Raw genomic sequence first — 19,254 nt, forward strand, 5'->3', positions numbered from 1 at the left:
TGCATTATCTATAAGTTCTGGGAGGATCCAATACATACCCTGACGTAGAATATAGGCTTGATGGTACCTATAAAAATTTGGAAAATTTACCCCTCCCTCCTTAATTGATTTTTGCAAAGTTACTAAGGCTATTCTAGGTGTTTTACCAAGCCAAAGAAATTTCATTAAAATACTATTAAGCTTTTTATAAAAGGACCCCTGAAAATAAATAGGTATCATACTCATTTGGTAGCAAACTACAGGCAAAATCATCATTTTAATAGTTTGAACTCTCCCCCACCAAGAAATATGTAAGGGGTTCCATTGCTCACATAACTCCGTAACTTTTTTTAATACAAATTTTTCATTTTCTTTTACGGTATCTTCAATTGTATTTTTAACTTGAATGCCAAGATATTTAAATCCTTCTTCTTTCCATATGAACGGAAAAGCGTCAAATAATCCTTTTACACAATGAACATTTAAGGGTATAATTTCAGATTTATTCCAATTAATTTTATAACCTGAAAATTTACCAAATTTATCAATTAATTCCAATAAAGAAGATAAGGTAGATTCTGGATTTTTCAAATAAAGCAAAATATCATCAGCATAAGCCGAAATTTTATATTCCATATCTGAATATGGAATACCCTGTATCTCCCCCGTTTGTTGTATTGCTAACAATAAGGGTTCTAATATAACATCAAATAACAAAGGAGATAAAGGACAACCCTGTCTAACTCCCCTCCGCAATTGAAATCCATCAGATATCATATTATTAATATTTAATCTTGCAATCGGGAAGCTATACAAAGTTTTTACCATTTGTATAAATCCAGAACCTATACCAAACCATTCTAAAGCTTGATACATAAAATTCCATTCTACCCTATCAAACGCTTTTTCTGCATCCAAGGAAACTGTAAAAGTTGGTTCATCTATTTTTTTTGATAAATTTAACATATGAAATAATAATCTAGAGTTATTAGAGGAATGTCTTTTAGCAACGAAACCCGTCTGATGCATATCTATAATATGTGGGAGAGCTTTGGCTAATCTCAAAGCCAAAATTTTCGCCAAAAGTTTATTATCCACATTTATTAAAGATATAGGCCTGTAGTTCGAAACCAAAGTAGGATCTTTATTTGGCTTAGGCAAAACAATTATTATTGATTCAGCCATAGTACCTTTAATATCACCTTTTATAAGTTGTGTTTGATATAAATTTAGTAAATGTGGGGAAAGGATATTTTGAAATGTTTTATAAAATTCTACTGTATAACCATCACCACCTGGAGCGGATCCAACTCTAAGAGATCTCAATGCTGTTTCTAATTCTTTTAATGATATAGGTTCATCTAAACTCCGTTTTATATGATCAGGAACCTTAGGTCCATTAATTAAATCTAAAAAATTTTTACCATCTTTTTGTCTCTCCAAATAATGCTCAGAAGAATAGAGATCTTTATAAAATTTTAGAAATTGTTTTAAAATTATATCTGTTTGATTTGTTATTATACCATTATCATCTTTTATCCCATTAACATTAATTTTCCTTTTTTTTGCTTTAAGATAATTTGCCAATAATCTCCCCGCCTTATTAGAATTTCCATAATACACTGCTTGTTTGGAAAACAAATCCTTTCTTATCATTTTTGAAGTTAATTCATTATATTTACCTTTTGCTTTCAAAAGAGCTTGCAATATCTCATTTTCCCATTTGTTTATCAATTTAGCTTCTAATATTTTAATTTCTTTTTCTAATTCTATATATTGCATTTTATTCTGTTTCCTAATAAAAGCTGAATATGATATAATATTACCCCTCATAGTTGCTTTAAATGCATCCCATACATTCTCAATAGATGTATCCTCCACTAAATTGATTTGAAAGAAATCATTAATTTGTGTTTTAAAATTTTCCAAAAATTTATCATCCACAAGCAGTGCATTATCAAATCTCCAAAGAGGTCTACCCTTTTCCAATTTATCCAATTGTAATTCTATCCATATTCCTGCATGATCCGAAATAATAATAGGATCTATGGAAGCTTTAATCACCTGTTGCACTTCATTTGATGAAACAAAAATATAATCTATTCTTGAAAATGATTTATGAACCTGTGAACAAAATGAAAACTCCTGATCATTAAAATGAAGAATACGCCATATATCCTTCAAATCACATGATTGAGCCAGATTATCTAAACCTAAATATTTTATATTTTTACTTGGTTTTTTATCCAATAATGGATCCATTACAGCATTAAAATCTCCAGCTACCACTAAATTAGAAGTAGCCAGTGGTAACAACATATTCTGTAATTTTTTAAAAAATTCTGATTGATTCGAATTAGGGGCATATATATTAAACAACGTCAGGGCATTATTTCCCATACCTATATCAACATGTATCCATCTTCCATGTGGGTCTGAATTTATTACCTTAATCTTGGCCATACATTTTTTATTTATAAGAATTGCTACCCCTGCTTTTTTACCCTCTGCTGGAGCAAAAAAACATTCTTTTACCCACCCACCCGTTAATTTCTGTGATTCTTTTGTATTAAGATGAGTCTCCTGCAGACAGTAAATATCCGCATTTTGCTTTTTTAAAAATGCTAATACCTTTTTTCTTTTGATTACATGATTCAGGCCATTGACATTAATAGAGTATATCTTAAAAGACATTATCAGTATAATCTTCTTCCCTTCTTCTTTCATATTTAGAATCCAAAAAATGTTTTCTATGACACACATATTTACCCTTGAAGTATCCAATCCCTTATTTATTTTTTCCTTAATCATTCTAGTAAATACCCTCTTTTTCCCTCCCTTTCCCACCCAATATAATGACTGCTTAAGGATACACATTGGAACTGCAACCCGAACATTCTCCTCCCCTCTAGGCAACCAATATTCAATCAACATCTCCTTCTATCTATCTATATTAACCTTTAAAATCTTTAGTCATTTTTTACTTCTAACATTTCATTACTGTATCTTTATCCATTTATCAATTTTTAATTTATATTTCCCTAGTATTATATTTTACATCATAAAATTTTATCTTAAACATATATTTAATATGGTATTAATATTTTTTTCTATTTCTTATTTTTCCTCTCTTTGTATTTTTATTGTCTTTTCTTTAGATCATATTTTCTTACTTCAGTATTTCAATATCTCATATTTTTATAATTTTCCACAATGTCATCAAAACCAATCTTAATGTTTTATGTTAAAATGTCATAGGTTCTGATTTAGAAAGAAAGGCTTTTAGTTTTTCTGGATCCTCGAAATACAAGGATTTATCTCCTGATGATACTCTCATTTTTGCCGGATAATATAGTCCATATTTATATCCTTTTTCTTTTAATTGTGGTCTCAAGTCTAATAGTTTCTTTCTTTTATTTGCTGTATTTTTAGCAAAGTCCGGCAAAAACCATATTCTGGATCCTTTATAATTTAGATTTTTGTTTTTCTTGGCAGCATTTAATATTTCTAATGCTTGTTGGTATCTAAGCATTTTGAATATTAGTGGTCTTGGCCTGCCTTGATTTTCTACATTTTTAACTGGGATCCTATGTGCCCTTTCTATTTCTAGTGGTTGTTTTAAATCCAGTTGTAATATTTTTGGAATTAAGTTTTCTAGAAAATGTATAGCATTTTTTCCTTCTAAATTTTCTTGTATTCCAAAAAGTTTAATATTTTTCCTTCTTCCTCGATTCTCGTAGTCTTCCAGTTGATCTTTCAATTTATTCAATTCCAGACTGTCATTTTTGCATCTATTTGCTTCACCTTCTATGACCTCCATTTTAGATTCTAATACAGTTGTTCTTTTATTATTAACTTCCATTTGTCTGTGGATGTTCAATATTTCTTCCTTCATTTCAGACATATTGGTTACAGTTTCCTTAAGCATTTGTTTAATTTGTCTTAGTTCTTCCATAACTTCTGCTTTACTCAATATGTCTGGTTCTTCAGCAGGAAGTGGGATCTTGCTTGGTGTTATTTGATCCTGTTTTTGTCTTTTTGCTGTCATACCAGCCTCATTTTTGTTTTGTCTGGTACTTGCCATGTTGTTGTTTTTCTTTTTCGTGGATTTTACTTTCTTCACAGTTGTTAGGAGACACAAAAATCTCTTTCAGTCACTATTCCCAGTAGTCTGTTTTTAAATTTCTTGCTACACCAATTCAGAAGAAAAAACGGTGAGGAAATATCAATTTTCTCTAGCTCTCCTTTCTTAGGTTTTGTTTCAGTTTTGGCAGGACCAAATTCTCTTCACAGTAATTTTTCAAATCTTGTATACTTTCAACACCATTAGCAACCTGTTCTTGCTGCTGCGTTGCTTTAGCACTGAAAAAACTGCAAATCTTTATCATTCACACCATCAACAATTTATCTAAAGATAATAATCAATAAAAGAGAAATTGATCCTTTTTTAAGCCTTTCTTTCTCAGTATTTCGTTCTAACTTTGGTAGCAGAAATTTTTTTCAACAGTTTTTTCCCTTTTTCTTGTCAGTTATCTGCCCCAATTCTGCACTAAGAAAGAAAACCAGCGATATTATTTTTGATTTTTCTCTCTCAGGATCTGTTTTCACTTCAATACTATATCAAACCGCCATATTTTAGAGACAGACAGGCATCAGCTTTCCACCGATATCAGTCCAAAAGGGGAAACTTTTCTCTCTTTCTTTCTGTCTTCGGGTATCTCAATGTCAGACCACCACGATCTTCAAGCTCTTCAAACTCGTCTGCCACTTAGCCCTCAGTATCGCATCACTTCGGCACAGAGAGAAATGGCGCTCATTCTTCCTGGCTCTTTTTCTCTCAGGTTTTATTTCAGTCTCGTCGGAGGAGGGCAATATCTGTCACAATTTTATTATTAAAGGAAATTGGCTACAAAGGAACAAATCCACCCCAATTCACTGTAGCCTGTTTTCAATCTCCTGCTGTCCCAGTAAAGAGAAAAAGTCGCCCTCAGGGTCTCAGTTCAGCGCCGGCAGGAGAGGGCAGCTTCAAACCGCCATAATTCTAGAAATCATTTGACAGCGGTTTCACTCTAAGATTGAACCCTCTCCAACTCCTTTCGCTGCCAGTCTCTCTCAATACCCTGCTTCTATTCAATATTAAGTTGGTGTCATTCACTATGCCTCGCCGTTTAGTAAAAGAAAAAAAAAAACTATAAAACATTCAGTAACTTGATGTGAGAAAAAAAAAAAAAACCGTTAAAAGGGAAAACAGACCTGACTTTCTTCCTTCAGGGTTTTTTTCTCAGTTTCGGCAACACTTTTTTTTTCCGCGTAATCTTGAGTTTCTTTTAAGCTTTTATCTTCTCCACCGTCTGCTCTCAATATCGTTTCGTTCCAGCACAGAGGAGAAAGGCACTCTTAATTTTTGGCTTCTTCCCTCAGGCTTTGCTTCAATTTCGGTGGAGGAGGGAAATATTGTTCTGTCATATGTTTAATATCAACATGTAATTATTTTCAATGAAAATCGGTAAGAAGAAGATATATTTTTAAAATGATCTTTGCCTAGTTGAAGAGGAGCGTCGCGATCACACGTCCATTTGTGTTCGCGTTAAGCCACGCCCTCCCCCAAGCCATCTCAATAGTGGCCTAAGGACTTCCCTTTCAGGAATTTATCCAAACCTTTTTTAAATTCCGCTAAGCTAACTGATTTCACAACATTCTCTGGCAATGAATTCCAGAGTTTAATTACCAACGCTGATATTGCATGTCTCCAGGAGACCAGGCTGATGGATAAGGAGCACCTTAAGCTGCAGAGGTGATGGGTGGGTGAAGTATTCTTCTCATTCTCCTCAGGGTGCAATGGGGGGGGGTTGCTATCCGTCTCTGTAAGTCCTCCTCCATTGGAGTCCAAGTTCTGGAGAAAGATAAGGATGGTAGATATTTTCTGATGCTCTTGCAGGTGGGGGATTTGCAATATTTACTATTAGTGGTGTATGGGCCCAACTCATCTGAACTTCTGTTTTTTTCAGAGATTAATTGCGCTTCACTCCAGGTATCCTACTGAACCTCTACTATTGGTGGGAGATGTTAATTTGGTAATGGACCATGACCTTGATAAGTCTTCCTGCCCCTTTTCCTCTTTAGGTCCTAGGGGGTCTCTTGCTTCAAAATTTTTGCTCCACTCTTGATCTAGTAGACCCCTGGCAGCTTTTGCATCCTGAGGTGCAGGACTACACACATTTGTCCTGCACCCATGGCTCTTGGTCTCATCTTAACTACATCCTGCTGTCTTCCTATCTGTTTTCACAGGTAACTACAGCTACCGTAGGTTCGGTGCAAATTTCAGATCTTGCTCCTATCTGGGTGAATATTCAGTTAGATACCAACTATACTCGCTCGCGTCACTGGCGATTTCCCACTTATTTACGTTGGGATCCTGAGTTTCAAAAATTTCTGTTAGATCAGTAGGAGGCCTATGTATCTCATAATGCGCAGCATCAAGATGACCCCCTTCTATTCTGGGAGACTGCTAAATCTGTACTTTGGGGATATATTTTAGCATGCACTTGTACCCATATTCAGAGACTTAATAAAGCTATTATTAGTTTCAAGTTTATTAGTTCTCTTGATTGATCGCTTAGTCAAATTTCAAAGCGATGAACAATTTAAAATACATCATTAAAAAAATTACAGAACAATACAATACAGACTTTAAATAATAACATTGGGTTAAAAACTATGACATCATTTAGGGAACATAGGGAAGGAAGGGATTGCGAAATACAACTAGGAATAGTAAAGCAATACAAAGGAAAAGTACAATAGGAAGACAAATTAAAACATCGTTTAATAAAATGTAATCTATGGCCTAGGGGTTACTAAAAGCATCTTTAAAAAGAAAGGTTTTTAAATTATTTTTAAATTTTCCTAGGTCCTGCTCCATTCGCAAATAAATTGGGAGGGAATTCCAAGTCTGTGGGGCGGTCACAGAAAAGATGAACTGCCGTCTAGTATTAATGATCTTAAGCGAGGGAATAGTTAAAAGATGTTGTTCATTAGATCTTAATGTTCTAGATGGGTGATACGGAATTAATGATTTATATATAAATGCTGGAGTTTTGTTCAAAAGAGTTTTAAAGGTAAGTAAGCAGAGTTTGTATGTTATCCGGTGAATAACTGGGAGCCAATGCGCATTTTTCAAAAGTGGTGTAACGTGGTCAGATTTTCTCGATTTGGTTATGAGTTTAATGGAGATATTTTGGATAATTTGGAGACGTTTAATTTCGTTTAATGATATTCCTTTAAAGAGAGAATTACAATAATCTATTTTTGAAATCACCAGAGAATGGATAAGAATATTTAGTGATTTTGGGCATAAGAATTTTGAAATAGATCGAATCCTACGTAATCTATAAAAAGTAGATTTAACAATATTACTGATGTGATTTAGTTTATTATCAAAAGTAACTCCTAAAATTTTTGTATTTTTAACTATTTGAAGGGGGACATTTTTTATAGTAATGGGAGCAACGAGTTCAAGATTTTCTTTCCAAGGAAAAAACATCACATTGGTTTTTTTGATGTTAAGTGCAAGTTTGTTTGTTTTTAACCAATGATGTATTAAATCTAACTTTTCATCAATCTCTTGAATATCCGATATTTTATTAGTATCTATAGGATGCAGCAGTTGGATATCATCTGCATATGCAAAAACTTGAAAACCCACGGATTGACATAAAGTGACTAGAGGGGCAAGAAAGATATTAAATAATAATGGAGAAAGAATAGACCCTTGGGGAACCCCATAAGTAGTTGATGAAGATTTTGATAGTGAGTCTTTAAAGAAAACGGTAGATGTGCGGTCAGTTAAATAGGATGCAAACCAAGAAAAGACTTGGTCTGAGATACCAATAGATTGGAGTCTGTCTAGAAGGAGTTGATGATCAATTGTATCAAAGGCGGCAGAAAGATCAATAGAGATTAATAGTGTTGATTGATGGTGGTCTAAGAAATATTGAATAGAGGTGGTCATACCAATTAATAAGAGTTCAGTACTGTGATGATGTCTAAAGCCAGTTTGGTTAGGATGCAGAGCATTGGTTTTTTCTACGAAATCTGAGATTTGATTGAAAACTGCCTTCTCTGTCATTTTTGCCAAAAATGGTAAGTTAGCTATAGGTCTGAAATTAGATAGGTCTTCATTACTGACATTCTTATCTTTGATGATAGGTCGAATAATTGATTTTTTCCATGTTGCTGGTACCGTACTTTGATTCAGTAATTAAAGTATGGATAAAAGGTCCAAAGATATGAAAATAACGCTTTAAGATAAATGGCGGAATTATTATTACTTTGAAACGAGCATTGAAAGAGGCTTAGAGGGCTCATGTCACTTGTCCTTCGGTGGCCACAAGGGAACAATATCTCTCTGCCCAAGCAGCGCTTAATCCCTTCTTCATTCTCATAATCAATGGTGGTCTTCTTATCGCAAGTATCAGTTTCAGCGCTATAGAAACAAGCCTGGTCATCTGCTGGCCAAATTGGTTGATATGCATGCAGGCAAGAAACCTATTTTGGCCTTGCGTTCTCCAGGGGGCGCGGCGCAGTGCTCTCCAGAACAGATGCCATAGCTTGGGTCTTACATAATTATTTCACATCTCAGTATAGTGACACTTCTGCCTCCCTGTTAGATATGGTGAATGATTATCTAGCTTCTTCAGGGATGTTGAGACGGCAAGTGGATGATATCAGCCGTCTGAAAAGGCCCTTGCAGGCGGCCGAATTGCAAAAGGCCATCAAGGCTAGTAAAGTTGGTAAGGCTCCTGGCCCTGATAGGTTCTCTGTGGAATTTTTTCAGATGCTGGAGAGCCAGCTCTGTGGTCCCTTGTTGGCCTATTATAATACCGCAATGCAGAAGGGTGCTTTTCTGTGTTTTGCGAATGACGCCCTGATAACTCTTCTTCTCAAACCGGGTAAACCAGCTGATCTCCCAGTCTCCTATCATTCAATTTCCCTGCTCAATGTCGATCTTAAGCTTTTTGCCCGCATTCTCGCAGATAGACTTCTTCCTTCTATCCCCACGCTGATCCATGCAGATCAGGTGGGCTTTGTTCCAGGGCGGCAGTCAGTTTTGAATGTTCTTAAGATCTTGTTGGTCCTTGCCCACGCTCAACATGCTGATGTCCCGACCTTGTTCGTCAGCCTTGATGCAGCCAAGGCATTTGATAACGTCTCGTGGTCTTACCTTTTTCATACGTTGAATTATATCGGGATTTCTGGTTTTTATCATGCAGCTCTCAGCTCTCTCTATGCTAATCCCACGGCCTCTCTCATGGTTAATGGGACCCTCTTGGATACCTTTCCTATTAGATGTGGGACTTGCCAGGGGTGCCTCCTTTCTCCTTCTCTTTTTATTCTTACCTTAGAACCATTGTTGTATACTCTTCGGCAGTTTGCAGAGGTGAGCGGGTTGCATATAGCAGGTCGAGAACTCAAAACTTTGGCTTTCGCAGACAATTTATTGCTCATTTTAACGAACCCAGCCCATTCCCTTATGACAACTTTGGACCTTATCACAGAATATGGGTTCTATTTGGGTCTCACCATCAACCTGGACAAATCAGTGGCCTTGCTACGTCTCAACCTTTCATTCGATCTCAATGGGACGGTGGTTTTCCTCTTCAGTGGGCTGATGCAGCTTTTAAATATCTAGGCGTGACTATCCCTTCTGATCTTTCTACTATATATGCTGTGAATGTGGATCCGTTATTGCGTACATTGACTCCTAAATTGCATTTGTGGCATGCCTATCCCCTATCCTTATTGGGCAGAGTTGCTTTACTTAGCATGATTGTGCTTCCCACTTGGCTATATGTTTTCCGAGTTTTCTCTTTCTATCTGTTACGTCGAGACGAGACCAAATATATTCGCCTGGTTCAATATTTTTTGTGGAGCGGTCGGCGTGCACAGCTTCTGTATTCGCAAGTGGCACAACCACACTATAAAGGGGGTTTAGGTCTGCTGAATCTCCGTTATCTCACAGTGGACTGTGGTATGCACCATGTTAATGATTTTTTCCGGAATACTGCTGACTTTTCTAACACGCCTTTGGAACTTGCATGTTTCCAAAGAGAACATTTTAGTGCATACTTACATTTCCTTTCAGCCCTCAAATTTGAAGCTTTGTGTGTTTTGCTTGTCTTTGTGTAGGGTTTGGAAATGGGTGAGTAAGTTTCATGGCATTAGTGACCATGAGTCCCCCTTTTTGCCTATCTGATTTAACACTGGTTTGCGCACTGGGAGGCAAGGGGGTTAAAATTTTTGTTTTATCTGGTGCAGGAGGATGGCACAATGAAGTCTTTTGAGCAACTGTGTCAAGATCATGGCCTCACCTGTGCAAATAGGTTTGCCAATCTGCAGATCCAGCACTATGTGGTTTCCCTACAGAAGGAAAACTTAAGTTCTGGAAGGCAGGAATTATTGTCTACGGCCTATACCTTTGGCTCTCAGATGAAAGTTCCCCTCAAATTTCATCACCGTTATTTGAAGGATGAAACTCCTTTGCCTGATTATGCTAGGCTCCAGACCACCTGGTTACTGTGTTATTACCTGATGATATCATATTACAGGCTGTAGTCCGATTGCCCACTTTGAGGAAGTATATGCACTTTTGGGAAATACACTATAAAATAACCTTGATCGTTTTTATGTGTCATTACAAAGGGCATATCGTGCTAAATTTCGACTTACATGATATATGATAAATGTAGCCATTTGGTTGCTACTTTGGGCCATGTGCTGTGGTCCTGTCCGGCAATCCAGGCCTTTTGGACCAGCCTTTTCACCTTTATTGGGAATATTTGGAAGGTGACTGTTCGACCTTCTCCTGCACTTCTCTTTGGAGTGCTTCCTTTGCACCATCCTAGACAACCAGGCACGAGTTCCTTTCTACATTGGTCTATTTTGACTGCTTTAAAATGTATTCTGCTTCAATGGCTGGAACAGGAGGCCCCAACCATTTTGTTGTGGTGGACTCAGATGATTACCTTGCTGACCTGGGAACGTCGAGAGGTTTCCGACATCTCTACCTTGTGGGGAGAGCGATTTACTACTGTATGGGAGCCTTTTTGGAATACCATGACCCCTTTGAATTGCTGACTTTGTCTTCTTACTAAACTTATTGTTTTGTTGTTTCAATGTATTGTTTTGTTTATTCGCAGGATTGGGGACTCTGGAAATGGAGGGAGGGGGGACACATTTGTGAAAACTCAGTTCTTTCTGAGCCCTGTATATGTGGTTGAACGCTATGCATTTGTGATTTATTGTTGGCTCAAATAAAAATCATTTAAATATACACATCAGATTTTCAAATTTCCTGTCATAATCCTGTAGGTAGGGGAAGCTACTTTATCTACCATATATACATATTCCTGCCTAATATATCACAAGCTCTTGGGACAAATGGTACCCTCATCGCACACAAATACCATCAGATATTGAATTTATCATCTGAATCTGCATAAACTAAGGTCAAGAATTGGATAAGGGACCCTTCTACACTCCCCCTCGCAAGAATTTTTCAGAGCTGCTGTGTGTGAGTATTTGAAACCATAATAGTCTAGGACAGGGGTAGGCAATTCCGGTCCTCGAGAGCCGGAGCCAGGTCAGGTTTTCAGGATATCCACAATGAATATGTATGAGATGGATTTGCATGCACTGCCTCCTTGAGATGCAAATCTATCTCATGCATATTTATTGTGGATATCCTGAAAACCTGACCTGGCTCCGGCTCTCGAGGACCGGAATTGCCTACCCCTGGTCTAGGAGGCTCAAACATAAAATCCTCTTTGAATAATCCTGTTTGTTGGTCCAGCAAGAAGAATCACAAACCTGCAGAAGATTCAAATTTAATTGATGAGAATAAATGGATTAGAACAGATGGGATCTCACCTCGCAGCAGATGACAATTTGTTGTCATTGCCATGGAATTTCTGCTTGAGAGAGGCAACTTCCAGGTTTTGGCTTCCATCCATTTAGCATCAAATTTAATAAAGGACAGATATGGCTTTTCCATAGTTGATCAACATGTGTACTATCAGGATAACCTGTACAATTTTTGCATGCCAGCTGGCAACAGTTTGTCTCATCAAGAGTGGTTTCGTGCATTATGATGGAGAAGTGGCCTAGTGGTTAGAGAGTCTGCCTCAAAACCCTGAGGTTGCAAGTTTGATCCTAGCCTGCTCCTTGTGACTATGGGCAAGTCACTTAACCCTCCATTGCCCCAGGTACCATAGTTAGATTGTGAGCCTACCGGGTTAGTTAGGGAAAATACTTAAAGAGAGTGGAATATAAATGTTTTAAATAAATTATATTGTGGTGACCCCTAGTGGACAGATTTAAGGCCCATGATTGCAGAGTCCAGAAAGAACCCTGTTGGCTGACCCCTAGCCCTGAACTGTTGCCATGAGGTCTGGGAGAGATGAGTTACTATGGGATATAAAATAGAGAAATTCCCAGGTTCTTATAAATGCAGGTTCATGGTAGCCCAAAGGAGCAAGAGGAAACATCTGGGTATAAAAAAATAAAATAAAAGTTTCTTAGCTGCCATCTTAGTCTATTTCTGTGTTGAAATGAACATATAATTCTCTTAACTTCACTTATGAGCTGAAGTTAAAGAAGACAAATCCACCACAGGCGAAAAACACACACAAACAGTGGAGCAGATGAAGAAACAAAAGGCAATCTGTGGCATTTAATAAGCAAATTTATTGGAAAGAAATTTGAGTCCTCCGCTGTTTGTGTTGCGAGCTCAACTTAAATGCATTTTTAGTATTTATAGCAACAATTCATTTTCAGAAGGTAGTGTTGTAGTGCGTTGGGAAATATTTACAACGTTTTACATCAACTTCATTCAGGACACGATGCACTAAATTTCATAAAAATTGGCCAACTTCTGTGAAAGATAGGACAAAAAAAACATTCTGGGGTGGTGTTTTTCAGTTCACAATGTATAACCGATGCATGCAATTTTATACACTAAGCATGGAAATGTGTTTGTAAGATTATAGAATTAGGGGGTAAATGTGAAAAATCAATTGATGCTTAAAACTTTGATGGTCTGTAAGAAGGAATTGGTTTGCCCCTGTTGACAGACATTAGGAAATTCATGGCTGGATAAAGACATAAGAATTCTTGCTTTCTTTGTGTTGAATTTATGACATTTGAACCTTTATTTAGTTGCTGCTGTTACAATTAAAGCTCCTAACCATGTTTGCACGGCCTCTCAAACTGCCAGACAACGCAGTGTTTTAGCCAGAAGCTGGAAAAAGGTCCTTTACAAGTTGTCTAGAAGAACCAAATTCTTAAATATGAATTAGAGAATGACACGGTGACGGTTTACCCGCGGCCACCGCATTTAAGCCGCGGGTCACCGCCGAAAACGGGGAAGAAAACTAGCAGTCGCTGCGGTGACGGGGACAAGGCCATTCACCGACCGCGGAAACGGTGAACAGGTTTGTCCCCGCGGGCCAATGTACCCCCTTCTAGGAACCGCTATTTACCGTATTTTCACGCATGGTATACAAAAGTTTTAAAACATAGTTCCCACCCCGCCCGACGCCCGATTCACCCCCCCAGCAGGACCGCTCGCACCCCCACCCCGAACGACCGCTCGCACGCGCTCCCACCCGCACCCGCGATCGGAGCAAGAGGGAGCCCAAGCCCTCTTGCCCGGCCGACTCCCCGACGTCCGATACATCCCCCCCCCGGCAGGACCACTCGCACCCCCACCCCGAAGGACCGCCGACTTCCCGACAATATCGGGCCAGAAGGGAGCCCAAACCCTCCTGGCCACGGCGACCCCCTAACCCCACCCCGCACTACATTACGGGCAGGAGGGATCCCAGGCCCTCCTGCCCTCGACGCAAACCCCCCTCCCCCCCAACGACCGCCCCCCCCCCAAGAACCTCCGACCGCCCCCCCAGCCGACCCGCGATCCCCCTGGCGACCCCCACGACCCCCCCACCCCCCTTCCCCGTACCTTTGGTAGTTGGCCGGACAGACGGGAGCCAAACCCGCCTGTCCGGCAGGCAGCCAACGAAGGAATGAGGCCGGATTGGCCCATCCATCCTAAAGCTCCGCCTACTGGTGGGGCCTAAGGCGCGTGGGCCAATCAGAATAGGCCCTGGAGCCTTAGGTCCCACCTGGGGGCGCGGCCTGAGGCACATGGGCCCAACCCGACCATGTGCCTCAGGCCGCGCCCCCAGGTGGGACCTAAGGCTCCAGGGCCTATTCTGATTGGCCCACGCGCCTTAGGCCCCACCAGTAGGCGGAGCTTTAGGATGGATGGGCCAATCCGGCCTCATTCCTTCGTTGGCTGCCTGCCGGACAGGCGGGTTTGGCTCCCGTCTGTCCGGCCAACTACCAAAGGTACGGGGAAGGGGGGTGGGGGGGTCGTGGGGGTCGCCAGGGGGATCGCGGGTCGGCTGGGGGGGCGGTCGGAGGTTCTTGGGGGGGGGCGGTCGTTGGGGGGAGGGGGGGTTGCGTCGAGGGCAGGAGGGCCTGGGATCCCTCCTGCCCGTAATGTAGTGCGGGGTGGGGTTAGGGGGTCGCCGTGGCCAGGAGGATTTGGGCTCCCTCCTGGCCCGATATTGTTGGGGAGTCGGCGGTCCTTCGGGGGGAGGGATGTATCGGACGTCGGGGGGGGGGCATCAGGCTTTCAGGATGGGGACAGACCTTCAAGGGGGGACAGTGCAGGGAAGTCAGGGAATTTATATTAATTAATTTTTTCTCTGCGTGTTTTGTTTTTGTATAGTTATTAACTAATATTTAACTAAGTTTTAAAGTTTTAAAGAATGTTTCCTTTATACGTAAATAAAGAAAAGTGAATGGGATTGCAGTGGCGGTGACGGGGCGGTGAATGGGGTGGCAGTGGCGGTGACGGGGCGGTGAAGAGGATGGTGAGACGGGAACGGGGCGGTGACGGGGATGGTGAGACGGGGACGGGGCAGTGACGGGGATGGTGAGACGGGGACGGGGCGGTGACGGGGACCAATTTTTTCACCGTGTCATTCTCTAATATGAATGACTTGGGTACCAGATCCCTGGCTACTGTGTCTCTGCTTCCCTTTGCTTGGCACTGCCATCACACCCTTGACCAGAATTTGAGGAAAGGTTGACGGAAGAAAAGTCCCACTGCAGAAAAAAAAAGTGTCCCTTCTGGTTCCAGTATTCTCCTCCCCAACTTCTAACCCCATATTGCAGGATGTTACCACAAAATTAAACTTTTCTTGTTGCACTAGAATATAATTAATGATAATTTTAAAACAGCTGATTTACAGGGTCACATGGTACCATGGAGTAGAGCAAAGTGAGCAAATAGATTGCACATTCACATATACCCAATTAAGAAGAATCCACAAAAGAAATAGTACTCACCTCTGAAAGAGTCTCAGGCCCAGATTCTTAAAACTTTAACACTGTCGTTAAACTGTTTTCCAATGATTTAGCCTGCAGGCATTTTAACAGCGTATTATCAAAACGGCTTATTTCTGTCTTTAGTGAGATTTCTAGCAATCTCTGACACTGACATGCACATGGGCTCTTGAACATTGAAATGAGCACTCCAGTGGATTCTTAACAAATGCCGAGCCATTTTCTAAGAGCAGCCAGGGCCGGATTTTCCTATAGGCTAACTAGGCTTCAGCCTAGGGCCTCAAGATCAAGAGGGGCCTACATTCAACTTGTTAGCAAAATTAAAATTACACTATTCTAAAAACAGTGAACACTAAAACACTGAACCGAAAATAAGGAGAAATTCTACGCATATGACTAATAAACAAACATAAAAATGTATTGGTTAAGGTCAACGCGTTTGGCTCATTGGATCTGTTCGTTTGTATATACTAGATTGCACCAAAGTATAGTTCATACGTTCACTGATTGCTATGGCAAATATTGACGTGCCTTATGCTACTAAGCTCTGGTTTGTTCTTGCATAAATAAAGTGCAGATTGGTGTAGATTGGAACAGACAAACGAACAGACCTATTGATATCCCGACGTTCGGTTATATTCGTGTTACTTCGATAATATGAAACACGTGTTAATGTTATTAGAAAAGATTCTTATTTTAGGATTGCGTACACGATCATTTGATTCTCGCCTTTTGAGTTCAGTAGGTTCAATACTTTAGTGAAGTGTTTATAGACTATTGAAAAATTTTTTTGTGACAATATCTTCATTTCGCGGAATTCTAAGTAAGTTCTTAACATATGTTTTAATTTGCATATTTTAAAATGTAGATTATGTGCTTTATTTTATATTTTATGATTATATCATAAATAATAAAATCCTAGAGCGCACATATGCTGTTGAAATATCGTGAGTCCTGGTGGCGTGAGGTGTGCTTCTGTGTCACTCCTCACGGCGCCTGCGCCAGCGACTCATCAAAATTTAGCCAGGGGTGGGGAATCCGAATTGCACACGTGCTTCAGCTCCGGATTGGATCCCGCTGCTCCTCTCCCCCCCCACCCCTTTCCCAGCTCCGGAGGGGAATCGGTCTCAGCCCCGGGTTGGGGGCGTGCACCGGTCCCCGGTTCGATCCTGCCTCCGGTTCAGGTTTTAGCCGTTCCCCGGTTACCTCGGTTCCACTTCAGGATCGGAACCGGCTCCGGCCACAACAGGGCGCCGATTCATAGAAACATAGAAAGATGACGGCAGAAAAGGGCTATAGCCCATCAAGTCTGCCCACTCTACTGACCCACCCCATTAAGTCTGAGTGCAAATGACCCAGTTCCTTAACTCGATCTTCATAGGGATCCCACGTAGATGTCCCATTTATTCTTAAAGTCAAGCACGCTGGTGGCCTTGACCACCTGCACTGGAAGCTTGTTCTAGTGGTCTACCACTCTTTCCGTGAAGAAATACTTCCTGGTGTCCCCATTAAATTTCCCTCCTCTGAGTTTGAGTGGTCCTTTGAGAAAGAAGATGTATTTAAATGCCTCAATGTGATGTATTTAAATGCCTCAATCATATCCCCCCTCTCCCTTTCTTTTTCTCGCCCTGGGAGGAGGATCGGGGAGGGAAAGACGTCAATCCAGAAACAGCTGGGCAAAGCCCAGCCCCGTGGGGAGAGAGGCAAAACGTGGATCCGTCAGGACAGGGCAGCCCAGACTGGCATCGGGGGTGGGGGGTTTCAGTGGAAGGGGGATGGGGATGGAAGGCAGGCAGGCTGGCATCGGAGGGGGGTGGGGGGGTTCAATGAGAGGTGAAAGGGCCTCATAAGTGGAATAGCCTAGGGCCTCTTTTCATCTAAATCCGGCCCCGAGAGCAGCATCCGCTTTTGGCAACAAAAATCAGTGACTGGTCCAGGGATGTCAGTATAGTGACAGCACAGTTTAAAACTCTGGCATGGCAGTGTTGGAGACCGCTAGAAAGCCAACCGATCCCCCCACCCCCAGCAGCGGGAGAGATGCCGATTCTCTCCTGCCACAAACCCCCCCCCCCCTGCAGCAGCAAACCCCCCCAGCAGTGGGAGAGATGCCAACTCTCTCCCACCACAAACAACACCCCTCCGCAGTGGTTCCTCCCCTCAGCAGTGGGAGAGATGCCCACTCTCTCCTGCAACAAACACCCCTCTGCAGCGGCAACCCCCCCCCCCCAGCTGCAGGAGAAATGCCCAATCTCTCCCACCATAAACAATACCCCCACCTTAAAGTGGCACCCCCTCTCTTCCGCTGCCACACAACACCCCCCTTGCCTCCGACCCCTCTCCCCCTTACCTTGAATTAGTTAGCTGACTGGAAGGATGCCTACTCCCTGTGGCCAGCTGGCCCGCCTCTTCAAAATGGGCCTTTTCCTCCCCAGTGCATCCTGGGATGCTCTGGGGCAGGGCCTGAGGCTCTGACTGGCCCAGGTTGACTAAGGTCCCTCCAACAACCTGGGCCATTCAGAGCCTTAGCCCCCTCCCCGGTGCATCCCAGGATGCACCAGGGAAGGGAAAGCCTATTTTGAAGAAGCGGGCCAGCTGGCTGCAGGGAGTAGACATCCCTCTGGTCAGTCAACTAATTCAAGGTAATGGGGATAGGGGTCAGAGACAGGGGGGTGTTTGTGGCAGCGGAAGAGAATGGGCATCTCTCCTGCTGCTGGGGGAGTCGCCGCTGCAGGGGAGGTTGTTTGTGGCGGGAGAGAGTGGGCCTCTCTCCCACTGCTTGGGGGGGGGGGGGTCGCTGCTGAAGGAGGGGTATTGTTTGTGGCTGCTTTTTCTGTGCAGTTTACATTAAAATACAACCGGAGATTTTTTTGACCTATGATTGAAATTGGATATGGGTTAATAACACTGAAAGTCTAGTACTACAGTCTGTCCCTCTCACCAAGGTCGTCTTTCCTCTGTAAGAAAAATATCTATTGTATAAAATTGTCTACAAGTTTATTGTACGATATTGACAACAAGACTGTTGGGGTCATTACGTTTCCATGGTTGGAGTGTATAGAAATATATTTATTGTGGATTCTTCCCCTCTTGTTTAGCTCTAGAGTGGATTCTATTTATATACACATATTTGGTTCACAATTCTATAAAAGCCTGCTTATGAATGTAAAGCAAAGTTTACATGTGGAAATGTCCCTGTAAAGGTTGGTTTATGAACAGAATAACATATGGTTCTGACACAAACTCTTTTTTTTTGTTTGTTTATGTCATAGTTTGCACTCTACTGTTTTGCGAAATGATCCAGGATCTAGGAGGTCCAGTAGCTCCACGGTACTGGATGGAGGGAACATTGGAAAATTTGAATTTGAGATCACAGATTTCTTCCTTTTTGGGTCCCCTTTGGGACTTGTTCTTGCATTAAGAAAGACCGTCATCCCAGCTCTTGACAGTGAGTGGTTTATAGGGTGGCAGTTGAACTTTGGGGTGGGAATTTTTGGTTTGTGTTTGTATGTTTTGAGAGTAAATTTTTTACAGGTCACCTGAGGTGGGAGGCCTACCAGGTTCTTGTTTTGAGGTTCCTCAAATGCACCTCCTCTGTTCAGGTAAAAGTGCATACCTTCTTATCACAGTGCGTAGCTTTGCACATGACGTAGTTTATTTGAGGCCTCTTACAAGAGAACAACAGAGTTTATGCCCAAATAATCCTTTATGAAATTGCCTCTTTTCTGATTTAATGTGAAAGAGGAGTACTTTTATCTCTGATTCTGTAAAGCACTATATAAACCATTATAAAAAATAAAATTACAGAACACATACACATGGTTTAATGGGACAGAGTCAGCATGGGTTCAGCCAAGGGAGATCTTG

The 19,254-nt window shown here is 41.2% G+C and overlaps 1 protein-coding gene across 7 annotated transcripts in view; it reads left to right on the forward strand.

Annotated features, from left to right (window-relative positions):
* Window positions 1-19,254, forward strand: part of PITPNM2 (phosphatidylinositol transfer protein membrane associated 2) — a 489,035-nt gene that overhangs the window by 402,655 nt on the left and 67,126 nt on the right. For all 7 annotated transcript variants that reach the window (XM_033953942.1, XM_033953939.1, XM_033953943.1 and 4 more), the window contains one exon: window positions 18,660-18,835. In XM_033953942.1, the coding sequence (XP_033809833.1) occupies window positions 18,660-18,835 (176 nt within the window). The remainder of the gene's footprint in view (window positions 1-18,659; window positions 18,836-19,254) is intronic.

Source organism: Geotrypetes seraphini, chromosome 8, assembly GCF_902459505.1.
Source record: "Geotrypetes seraphini chromosome 8, aGeoSer1.1, whole genome shotgun sequence".
In the NCBI taxonomy this organism is placed as follows: domain Eukaryota; kingdom Metazoa; phylum Chordata; class Amphibia; order Gymnophiona; family Dermophiidae; genus Geotrypetes; species Geotrypetes seraphini.